Consider the following 11,799-nt stretch of genomic DNA (forward strand, 5'->3'; position numbering starts at 1 on the left):
GTGCAGTTTTGTTCACAAGAGAGATGCATCACTCCTGCATGTGGTGCCAACTCCATTGTAGGGCACTGCAGTGCTTGTGGCAAATCAGATTTAATGACATCAGTTCAATTATGACTCTGATATGTGCACATGCAGGAGAAGTGTCTGAACAGGCCCTGTTTGATCCTGTGTGGTACAGGGGGTTGCTGCCATTAAGTCATGTTAATTAACAATTAGCAAGTACAAACTGGCAGTTGTGAGTTGTTGAAAAGCTAATTGGGGATTTCAAATAAAAAAAGTGAAAAAAATACCTCACGTTTGCGCACTTTGTGCAGCACACACCTTCAGATATGCCGCTTTAAAAGACACAATGAATGCCCTCTCTCAGAAAGTAGTAGCAGGAGAAGTGAACATTAATGCAGAGTAAGAATTTTATTTTTTGAAGTTACAAAGAACAAAATATTTTAAAAGCATCTTTTTTAATTTACATGAACTGTACAGCGATGACATTTATTTTGATTCTAAATGATTCTGCAGCTGGAGCTAGAAGTGTAATTGGTTTTATTAAATAAAAAAGAAAGATTTAATTTGGATGACACTTTCTGAGATATTCCATTTGTCTGCTGAACAAAAATAGAAAAAATGTTGATCTGAAAAGAAATGGAATCCATAATATTGTACCCTGATACAGTGTTTAGGCCTCACAAATGATCACAATGTATTTTACAAAACAACCTTGCCATCTAATAATAGCTAACTTCTTGGCCTCTTTGGTTCCAGTATTAGGTATAATACATTTTTTAACAGAATTCAATTTGCTTCTATAAAAATAACATTTTTCAATGGCAGTTTTAAACTAATCACGCAACTTTTCAGTGCAAACATTGTAAAAGTCACTCACTTTGAAGAAGAAGCGAATGATTACATTTCAAGTATTGAAAAAGTTAAAAACTCATACAAAAGTTCAGTTTGCCTGGTATGGGTCAATTCTTTACATTGCATAGCTCATGCGGCACTTATTGAGTAGGATTGTGAGAAAGGGTATGTGCTCCATCCCGTACCCTTTTAAAGGCATTTAAATCTGCAAGTGCTATCAAGTGTGCATTCAGTTTGAGTTTGCAAGTGCTATGCCACACCATTACCAACTCAGCAATATGGCAACTCTCTCCACTGATTCAGAAGAGATAAAGGTTCTCTGCTTCAGCAGTTTAAGTATATTTGATTTTTTAGGGTGCTAAACTTTCCCACCTCAAGGGGAAATTGCAACAATGCATTTTAAGGTCCAGCTCAAACCCCAGCATCAACTATCCATGCATCCACACAGTGGGGGTTTCGTGTCCATGAGGGAGGAACGCATGCTTTTTAAATAGCTTAAGTACTTTACTGTCCTGGAACAGTAGTCCCTTGGCACTGAGGCCTTTTGCCAAATACATTTTAAGTGTTTGAATGTCAAGCCATGTGCAATTCCATCACAACGGGCCACGTGGAATTCACGCTATAGAAAAAGGAAACAATATCTTATATTGTGTAGACCCTTAAGTGGAGCATGTGTCCCACCCTGTAGCTGCATTCCTTCTTGGAAGTGCTGTATGATTGAAGTTGCATAAATCTAGAAGTTGTCAGTGCTTTAAATGTCCCTCTCCAGCACAAGAAAGAGGCCAGGTCTGCATCTGAAGTTGGTTCCACAGATCCCTTGCATTGGCTTTCTTGCGGTCTTCCCTGTTGTGATCAGAACACAGAAGAATTCTCTGTGGATTGTAGAAAAGGTAGACTATAAAAATAAAATCTGATGATCGATATTCTTCTTTCATCCCTTCGACGTCACGTCCTCAGGGTGCATTACAGAACGGACTTGTTCTGAGACTGGCGTGTTCAACAAAACCTTCTACCAAGAGGATGCAACAAACATAAATATATGTACGTGTGCATAGGTGTGTATCTATCTAAACACACACACAAATACATATTGATACATATCCTTATATACATATTACAAAAGTATCAAAATGCTCATAAATATTACTTGAATTGTGACCATTAATATCTGTATTATTATTATTATTATTATTATTATTATTATTATTATTATTATTATTTTTATTTCCTGCTGTTCGTTGATTCTGTGGAGTGAAAAGTCCCATCGAATTCAAGCACAGCCACACTCCTCCACGATCATGTTGGGAACATCCCTTTTCACGATGTTGTATTCGTCGTCGAAGTACAGCATGGACATGGTGCTGAGCTTGGTGGGGATGCAGCAGGAGTTCATGGAGCCCGGGCTCATGCCCCGCATCCTGTACTGGTTCACCACGGCGGTGTGGAAGGAAGAGGCGGAGCCGGGCACTCCGGCCATGTACGCCGGACAGTTGCCCTCGCAGTAGTTCCCGAAGTAGCCCGAGGGGGCAATGATCCAGTCGTTCCAGCCGATGAGCCGGAAGTCGATGTAGAACTGCTGGCGGCAGCAGAGGTTGGTGGTGCCGTCGCACTCCAGGCCCCGCTTGCGGATGCGGTGCTTGTTGTCCGCCACCCGCGCCTGGACCACCAGGAAGGGCCGGTGCGACTCGTCGTCGGGGTGGACCAGGACGGGCGCCACCGCCGCGTCCTCGCACCCCTCGCAGCGGACGTCCAGGTCCTGCCTCCTGCCCCCCTTCTCGAAGGCCGCCTGCACGGCCCCCGTCAGGGGGAAGGTGTGCCAGCCGCTCCTCTTGAGGTCCACTCTCTTCTCCACCACGTCCCAGTGGCCGCCCGCGCCCGCGCCCGACTCCGGCGCGTACACCTTGACCGTCACTTTCCGGCGCGTGCCCTTCTCCGCGCCGGCCGGCAGCACCCTGAAGTACAGCCACAGGCTGGCTTGCGTCACGAACAGGTTCTGATTTCCCTCGTTTGAGATCAGGAAGTAGAGGCTGGACTTCGACGATGAGAGCTCGTCTGCGAGAGAGAAAGAGGAGGGAAAAATCAAACAAGTGTAAGTGTTGTTATGAAGCAACTGGAAACAGTTGGAATTTTAAAAGCAACTGACTTGCGTTCAGGCACCTGCTAGCTTTTGAAATTTCATTGCTCTAGTACCAATGTTGTAACTAGGCAATATCCGATTACAATATTTTTAAACTAACTTTTTAGACATTTACAACCATTAATTATTTGCTATACCTGTCCCATTTGGAATAACACATTGCGTATTTTACACATTTGGGCTTGCAGCTACAAACCATGTTATCGCACAAGGGAGAGAATGAGAATGTGTAAGGCCAACTCCTCTGACCCGCCCAAACTGGGGCAACTCTCCCCCCCCCCACAATGAAGCAGATTTCTTCAGGAGACAAAGGAGCAATGTTTTAGAATAATGAGAAATAATTTATGATATAACTTTTAATATGGCACCAGCATGTGCTGCACAGGCCAGTACAGTGGTGCAGAGTTTAGTATTGGTTCAGGTCCTGGGACGCTATTGGCGTGGAGTTTGTGTTCCCTTCCCGAATTTGCATGGGTTTCCTCCCCACCATCCAAAGACATACTGGCAGGTTAACTGGCTCCTGGGAAACCTGGCCCTGGTGTGAGTGTGTGTGTTGTGTCTCTCTGCCCTGCGATGGACTGGTGTCCTGCCCAGGGTGTGCCCCACCATGTGCCTCTTGCTTGCTGGGATAGGCTCCAGCTCCCCTGCAACCCTGTGCTGAAGACAGCAGCTAGAAAATGGATGGGTATGCTGTAGATAATATAAATATAAATTATTACTATAAATTGTTTAGATATTTGTATATGCATATAAAAAACACAAAGTAACTAATGAAGTAAGATGAGAAGATTTTTAAACTGTGGCACTGAAAGTGCATCTGCTGCCAGGGATAGAGGGGTCATTTAAGGTGACACTGCCTGGCTCTGTTAGTGCTGCAGCGGCATTAAAATGCAGCCTGGACCCTGGTGCTGTTTGCACAGATTATGGTTGTTGTGGTGAGAAGAAGAAACAAAGTGTCTGGGTGATAATGGGCGGGAATACTGAAACCTCCACGGATAAAATGGTCTGGAAGTTTCAGACGGATGCTCAAAATGGCAAATAAAGAAAACAGAGCCCGTCTGTCTGCTGCAGGGGATTGTGAATAGCAGTGAAGAAGGATGCGGTGCTGTGTCAGTGGAAAGTGCCTAAATGAGAAAGTCGCCTTAAGAAAGAGCCCAAGCCTTCTTCCAGCAGAGGTGACCAAGAGGTCGAGCCAGTTGAAAACTGAAAGCGTGTTTCAGGAGATACACCCAGGGGCAATGCAAAGGGAGACAGCGATATGCACAAAGGTCTGTTCTCTCTTCCTGCACACAGTAACTTTTTCAGCGCTCTGTCACACGGTCGCAGTGAGCTGGCTAGAACCGCAACTGCATTGGGGTCAGTCCCAGTTGGCCCTGAATCAGGAAGGAGATACAGGGAGAGCTGACAAGAGGCTGGACAAAGGTTCAAAAGGGGTTGTAAATACTCTGAAAACTCAGAGCTCACTGGGCTTCACACACTGCAGAACAAGGGTTCTATAATAAAGTAAATGCAAGCCAAACCACCATGTCTTAAATCAGCACAGTATCACGGGAAAACATGATAAGACAAAGCTGGGGAAGAGCACGGTAAAAACATGGTATTGAGTTAATATGAAAGTAATTACAGAGTAACTGAGTGTACCTCACAGTATACGCTACAGCACATTTTTGTGACAACATCCCTTCTATTTCTCATTTCACCACTATGAAGTACAGTTTCCTCTCACATAAAACTTCAGAGACACAAATGTGTAACGTTTTGACTTCTGCCTTCATCTGTTTAGTCTAGTACACAAAGATTCTCCATGAACTATGAATTTATTAATATGTTGGAACCTTTGTACAAAAGCTGCCCGTGAACCAATTTGTCAGACACAATGCCAACAGCTGGCCTTGGTATGCTGTTGCTCAGATTTCTATGTGCAAAGGAGATATTTATTTTTGAAGAGCGATTTAGACATTTTGCAAATTAAATTGATAAGAAATCATTGGTGTGTCAAGAAACTCAGCTGTGGATTACTTAACCCAAGAAGTGCCTGCTTTCACTAGGATAAACTACAGCTCTCATCTTGGAATAGTTACTGCATTTGCACAACATTTCAAAATCAATCTCCCATGACAGCAGTTTTCATTAAATTAGGCAGGCTCAAAATAAAATGTAAACACTTGTTTACAATTCGTATTTCAAACGTGCATTTTCAGAACCCTACAGACAGAATATGAAATCCACTTCAACAAATATTTTTTTCGAACAAATTCCATTCCATCAGCATTTGTGTACTTAACTGTTGTGTTGTGTGCAGGCATTCTCCCTTTAAGCGTCCCCGAACAGCCAAAAAAGGAAAGGTCTGACACTTTCTTTCCATGTATCCTTTACGTTTCTGCATCCAAAACTGGTGCTGTCCCCTACTGAAATTCTGACCAGCTTAACTGAGCTGCTCCAAAGAGCACAGTTAAGGAGAGGGGACCAGAGAAACTGGTGACGGGGAGGAGTTCTGCTCGTCTCATTGGGTTGTCCTCCAAGCAGCTCAGTCACTCAACTCCAGCTTGTCCGTCTCTCCCTGGCATCAGGAGAGATGGTACGACTCTGTCGCCGTCGCTGGCATGTCTGGGCGGGCGGGACTGTCTGCTAATGCCACAAACTGCCACCCAATTTCACACTGCGGTCTGCCACCCTTTGGCTGGGCACTGCCTGCTCCTAATTGTCAACGGGTGAGAGGATTATGAGCTCAGAATGTTCTCAGTCCGACGTAGCAAGGGACACGGACGTGATCAGAAAAAAAAAAGATTTGATGATGCACCAAGGAAACTTACTTTTAAATAAGGCTGGGCTTCAATACATGAGGCAGATACCAAAATACACACCGCAAACAGAAGGACTAAAATCCTGAAATGCTTTACGTTGTTACTCTGACAGGCTATCACGTGTGTGAGCATTTACAGCACAGTTAAACTAAAGCTTCTGAACTGCTTGGAGGGAACACAGTGCACTCTTCCACTGCTGGGGGCACAGAGCTGGAAATGAGACTACTTTCCTTAGAACTGCTCTGAGTGATGGACAACCACGTACAAAGAGTCCATGTAAGACAAAGAAGCTGAAATTAAACTGTTATGACTGCAGTAGCTCTATATACTCCTGGCTCCCTCCAGCATGTCTCTTAATGGCCATTGGCCATCCTGTATATCAGACTGTAAGAAATCCTTAAGAAGAACAAAGGACAGGTCAGCATTTAAACCGCTGACTGCTGCTGTTGTGTGCAGGTGAGGCCAGTACATGTGTATAGCATTAGAAACCATGTTTAATGGTCTTCCTGCATGTGCTGACCTGCTCAGCCACAAAACACAGCTGAGGTGATTTCTGTGCCATTTCTCAACATCCTCTGTCAATAACAAGTTTTGTCGTTTGACAGAACTGACCAGCAGGCAAGGGAAAAAAAAGAATATTCAGAGCTGGGCAACTTGTAGCCAGCTAATCAGTACTGGCTATATAATGCTGGAAACACAATGTTTTAACTATGTTTTCCTTTGTTAAACCTTGAATATAAGAACTATTGTAGTCCTGACACTCTTGACAGGTTTTCTTAATCTTTGTGTCATGATGTTTTCTCTTAAGACAAATTTCAGAGCTTTCTGGGTTAGTGCTTGGAGAGCCTTGACAATCCATCCAATCATAACTCGAACAAGGAAGCACACAAAGGAAAACAGGTCGGGCCTCAGCCTTAACATGTTATGCTTTTGTGTTTTCAAGTGGCAGGCATCTTTTCACCAGGGGCAGTCAAGATAACTCCGTACAGAGTTAACAGCTATTGTAGTAATTCTAAAACAGAGGTGCTGTCTTTCCTTTGTGCCTCTGCTCTAACAAATCAATGCTTCTGTGGAGAGTAAAGGGGTGCCCACAGCTTCAGATCACTAAAGCTGGCACTGTGCTTCACCTGCAGCTTGGCAGTATGGAGCTTTTCATGGATAAGAAGAGAAAAAGGGGATTTGTGCAGCCTCCCTGCTGATAGCATTAAAAAACTGCCACAAGTACAGAAAATAATCATTAGCGGAAACAGAAAAGGTCCCCAAATATTCTAAATACATGGACACAGAAGAAAGGAGTCCTTAACCAACCCCTAGAAGGCTTTTCAATAGCTTGCACCTTGTGGAACTTCAATGGAAACTGATGACAAGTTAATATTCTGGATCACTCCCAGCACTCACAAGCCTTTTGTGAGCAGAGCTAATGTCCCCAGTGAGCTCTGTGTAGAACTTGCCACCTAAGGCTGAATCCAAGCATTCATCTTTCGAAATGCAAGGCCAGCCTCTCCTGCGGACACAGCCCGCGCTGATTAGGATAGGACCTGTCCCGCTCAGAGCGCTGCCAGCGAGAACGAGGCAGCGAAAGGCACACTGGCTCTGTGCTTGTTCCAGGCCCCTCTCCCAGAAAGCCTGAAAGCTCAGGAAGTGAGCTTCATCACGAGTGGGAAGAGCTGAAATACACAGTTCCTGTATATTTGTCTTCCTGATGCAGAGATGTAACCGTAACATCTACTTTGACATCGGCACTACTACCTTTTCAGTAACACTACTTTCTTAGATGGCACTGCAGGTGTACCTGCTCATGTGCTTGCTAACATTAGTCTGATTGGTCAATAGCAGGACAGAAACTGGCATTTCACTGCTTCTGCCTTTTTCTGCATTAATCCACAAATGAAGACAATTTGTGAAAATAATACAGAATCCAGCGGTTGTAGTGCGACACCTGGTCACTCTTTTCCTTGCTTGGTCCATTTTTTCCAATTCCTGTTGTCATTTCCAATAGACTTTGACAGCTGTTTTACTCCGGAAAGCAAATGTTTAAATTAAGGAGCTAGTATTAAACTTTCATGACTTGCTCATTTTAAATCAGTGGCATAGATTGTATTTCATTACTTAACATGTCCTACATATCTTCAGATATCTAAGCACGACTGAAGAAAATAATTTGCATTAGCGAACAATGATACTGAAAGGTTTATTTTCATATCAGTTCCATTTTCACACTTTTTTTATTCTATGTATTAAAAACCTGACTTAACCCAAAGAAGGAACAAGCCTGACTCCCGTTTCTCAAATGGCACCCTGTAATAATCTCATACTGTAACATACTCATGAGGAATTTCTAACCGTTCTTCAAACTTGGCAAGGACTTAAACCAGCCCTGAATGAAAGACGAGCCGCTCTATCCATACAGTAGGAGGCTTAACGGGGAAAGGGAGACAGCATGCGATGAGATCCCCTTCAGAAAGTGCTGAAAGAGCATCGCACAGTGTTGAGTGCCGAGGTGGAAAAACTGTCCATTTCAAGTTCGCCTGACGAAGCCTCCTAGCGAACTGTTACTTTCAGTTTGTCGCTCGGCCATGCCCGGCTGGCAGCGACCCCGCTTGGGCTTCTACCCATTTGGCCAGAACTCAGGAAACAGTCCGGGACACGAGGACTAGAGCCAGTACCGCAACACAATACTGTACAAAGGTCCAAAGCGCCAGTGGATAACTTTAAAAATATATTTAGCGATCGGTGAGCATCTTAAATCATCCGCTCCACGACAGCAACACAGACTTTTAAAAAGCTTATATTTTGGAAACAATGAACGAGATTTTAACTCCGCACCGAAAGGGGTTGTAGTTCAAGTTAAGTTAAGACGGGTATCTCTTTCGCTTTCTGCAAGAAATAAACTTGAGACCCGTTTAACGCGTTCCATTCAAACCCTTTGTTAGCCATCGGCGCTAAATAGCGATGGATACTATTTCTGGATGGGAAAGAAATCCTTAGAATATTTAGCATTAACTGCGTAAGCATTCTTGGGAGTGAAATAAACGGCCAGTTTTTTTCTTTTCTCTCTCTCTCGTGCTTTAAAGGGAGCTTTCTAGCAACACGGTGAACTGAAGTTGCAGCACAGCTCCATTCCACAATTGCGATTCAGAGCATCTTCTCTCCCGAGCGAGGTCATTCGAGGTACTCTGAGTCGAGGTCGCACATTGGACACTCACATATTCATTAATTTAGGCTACTTTAAATCCTATCACATATAGAAACGCGGTTCCTTTTACAATAACTACAGGTTTTGGCGTAGCATCACTCAATTATTCGTATTTATTCCGACTTAGACTTTATTGCTTTGCTCATGTACGTAGTGGTTTAGACTACATGGTCAGGTTAAGCCCCTGTTCCTCGTTTATCTGTCGTGTTGTGTGTTGCCTTCTCCTCTCAGAGCAGTTATCTACGTGACTTAAGCACTGGGGCACAGACGAAGATGACATTCATTAAAGGGACCTTATTGTACGGAAAGGTTTCACAGTCAAGCGGTGCTTCGGAATTTACATAATAGTTCTTTGTAGTTCGCGTTCAGATTGCTTTATCTGTCTGAAACCTGAGCTCAGGGTAGCCTATAGCAACGCGTTTTTATGACAAATTCTTTGTTTAGGCTGCTTTAAGATTGCAGAACCAATCATTTGGAAATGTTTAGAAAGAAAACACGTGCTTGAAAGTTAGTACCTATATATTTCTATATACGTTGAGGCTCTTCTGTTTTCAACTGTTTATTCTCGGTTGTCTTTCTAATTGCAGGTACAGTCAGGCGACAGGACAGTGAGCAGCCAGTCGCTGAACTCTTTCGATGGACTGCTGGGCCGATTTTAATTTAGTCTACTAGTAGAGAAATTACGCTGCACAGGCGGGACGAAACAGCGGTATCCGCAGTGTATTAGCAGCAGTAATAGCAATATAGTTTTTACACACCTGATTCGGCGAAACTGATGATCTCCGAAGTTTGCTCCTGCACCTCGTTGCTGGAGGTGGCGTGGCCGTCCAAGTTCGGTATTTCCACTCTTCCGTCTTCTCGCACTTTTCCTGCGTGAAGCTTCCGTAAGGCTGTGACCATCGCCGCCTTCGGGATGGGGTGGGTGATGTTGGGTCTCTCCCTCATCTGTAACCTGTTCAGTATATGCCTCTTAACAGCTTCCACGAAATCTATGTCCATCCGCCCCGCGTCCTCCGGCTGCCCGAGACCGCAAGACGCGCACGTATCCTGGGACGCAGTCTGAGTCTCAGTCCCCGGGGTCGGTGTGCATGTGATTGTAAAAACGCAAGCCACGAAACAGGCCACTTTGATGATGTATCTTCTCATTTTTTTTAAACAAAAAAGGTATTCCCGAGGACACTAGAATCTAATACGTGAACACAAAACGCAGCAACACGTTCGTCTTCTCAGGTTAGGTTCTGATACACTACGCTAAAACATATCCGAAATAACTTTTTCAGAATAGCTATGATGAAGTTATTCAGTTGTTGAACATAGTAATCAGATCCACTTAGTCCACAGAGCGCTGACGAACGTGCCCAATGTGCTAATAGTTCCGAACATTCACTTAGTAAACTCCCTAAGGTTGCAACTCTTTGGTCATTTTGAATGCGAAATTCAGGTGGAAACTAATACAACGTGTTTGTCCTCTGTTCTCCGTTTTTGCCTGACTGAATGAACAATTTAACGTACCAGCCCCAAAGTGAAACTTCCACCGATACACATGTACACTATACATATATGTGTGTATATTTTGACCGAAGGTCTTCAAATCAGCACCCTTTATAGCAGAGAATGCCTGACGTGTCATGCCATGGTTTGAGCAACAGGAAAAAATAAATGACTAGAAGCTACACATTTTAAAAGGAAAAACAAAGATTTCTCAAGCAGCGTGACAAAGCACTCACTGCGCAGAAGACGCAAAAAAAAAACCACAACTACAGTTACACATAGGAAATTCCACTGTAGAAGAGGAAAGAAATGACCAATTCATTTAAATCATATCTCCCTTTTCGCTGCTGTCTGCCGAATCCAGTTTTTCCATCTCCATCCACTTCTACCTCTGATCTTTGCCGCCTTTGTTTGGAAAAAAAAAAGAAGTGATTTTTAATTTCCGATCTGCAAATGGGTCCTGATGTGTATCTCAGCGCGTTGGCAAGAAGATACAATCTTCAGTTCGTGTTTTCCCCCCCTTGCAATCACGACATTGTGGCACTTTACACTGAAACTTTTTATACAGGAGACTAACCACGTGGGGCGTTCCACCAACTGGACTCTGCTGTTTAAAAGGATTATGTCCCTAGGCTAAGGTAAAGCGACTTCTGAAACAGTGGTCTCACGGTGCAAATATGAAGGAAATAATGGTCAAGTTCATTACATCTGCTCCATTACGGGGGGGAGTCGTGGAAGTATCATAACTAACCAATTTGTGAATAAAATGATTATTGATAAGCTTTTTTGGTTTTGAGAGTTTGCGCACACAAAGTCTAACCTATCAGCGCGGTATGCTATTTGATAATCTGGGGTATTTATTATGTCCGATCATAGAAAAGATTAATCGCAAGAGTTCTGTCACTTTACTTACACAAAATATTTTTAAAACACTTTTCATCTGTAGTTTCAACATCTGCACGTTCCTCGAAACATTTCGTTTCCGTTTCTACTCATTACAATATTTTAAAAGGAAATGATTTATAATAATAGGATGCCTGTATTTTATTCCAAACCGCGGTTAAACAGATCACGATTTTCAGCGGGAGCGATTTGGACTTGGGTTTCATCACTGATTATTATAGGTTCAAAGAATTACCTCGGAAAACTTCAGCAGCGCTTAACCGCTGCAAGTATGAGACTACAGTTTATAGAAAGAGAGACTCCGCGTCGAACGTGTTTTTTTTTTATTGTTGTTAGTATTGAAAGAGAATGTTTTAATTAGGCACCAGAAAGGTCTTTTGTAAGTCCGAGACCCATATGGAAAGTCTTTTGAC

At 43.4% G+C, this 11,799-nt stretch overlaps 1 protein-coding gene across 1 annotated transcript; it reads right to left on the reverse strand.

The window, feature by feature from the left end:
• Window positions 1–392: 392 nt before the first annotated feature.
• Window positions 393–11,077, reverse strand: LOC148649455 (inhibin beta B chain-like). The gene is made up of 2 exons (XM_088606184.1): window positions 9,751–11,077; window positions 393–2,907 (listed from the first exon to the last, which is right to left on the reverse strand). Exons 1-2 carry the CDS (start codon window positions 10,136–10,138, stop codon window positions 2,126–2,128), a joined length of 1,170 nt encoding a protein of 389 aa, XP_088462310.1. The 5' UTR covers window positions 10,139–11,077; the 3' UTR covers window positions 393–2,125.
• Window positions 11,078–11,799: the final 722 nt, after the last annotated feature.

Source organism: Lepisosteus platostomus, chromosome 14 (genome assembly GCF_059453375.1).
Source record: "Lepisosteus platostomus isolate fLepPlt1 chromosome 14, fLepPlt1.hap1, whole genome shotgun sequence".
NCBI classification, from domain to species: domain Eukaryota; kingdom Metazoa; phylum Chordata; class Actinopteri; order Semionotiformes; family Lepisosteidae; genus Lepisosteus; species Lepisosteus platostomus.

What these genes read in the sequence shown, in the direction of transcription:
- LOC148649455 (XM_088606184.1), bottom strand. Translation starts at nt 10,138, where the DNA reads ATGAGAAGATACATCATCAAAGTGGCCTGTTTCGTGGCTTGCGTTTTT. An exon ending in CATCAGTTTCGCCGAATCAG is followed by an intron (nt 2,908 to 9,750) that starts GTGTGTAAAAAC and finishes TCTCTCTCGCAG; the next exon opens with ACGAGCTCTCATCGTCGAAG.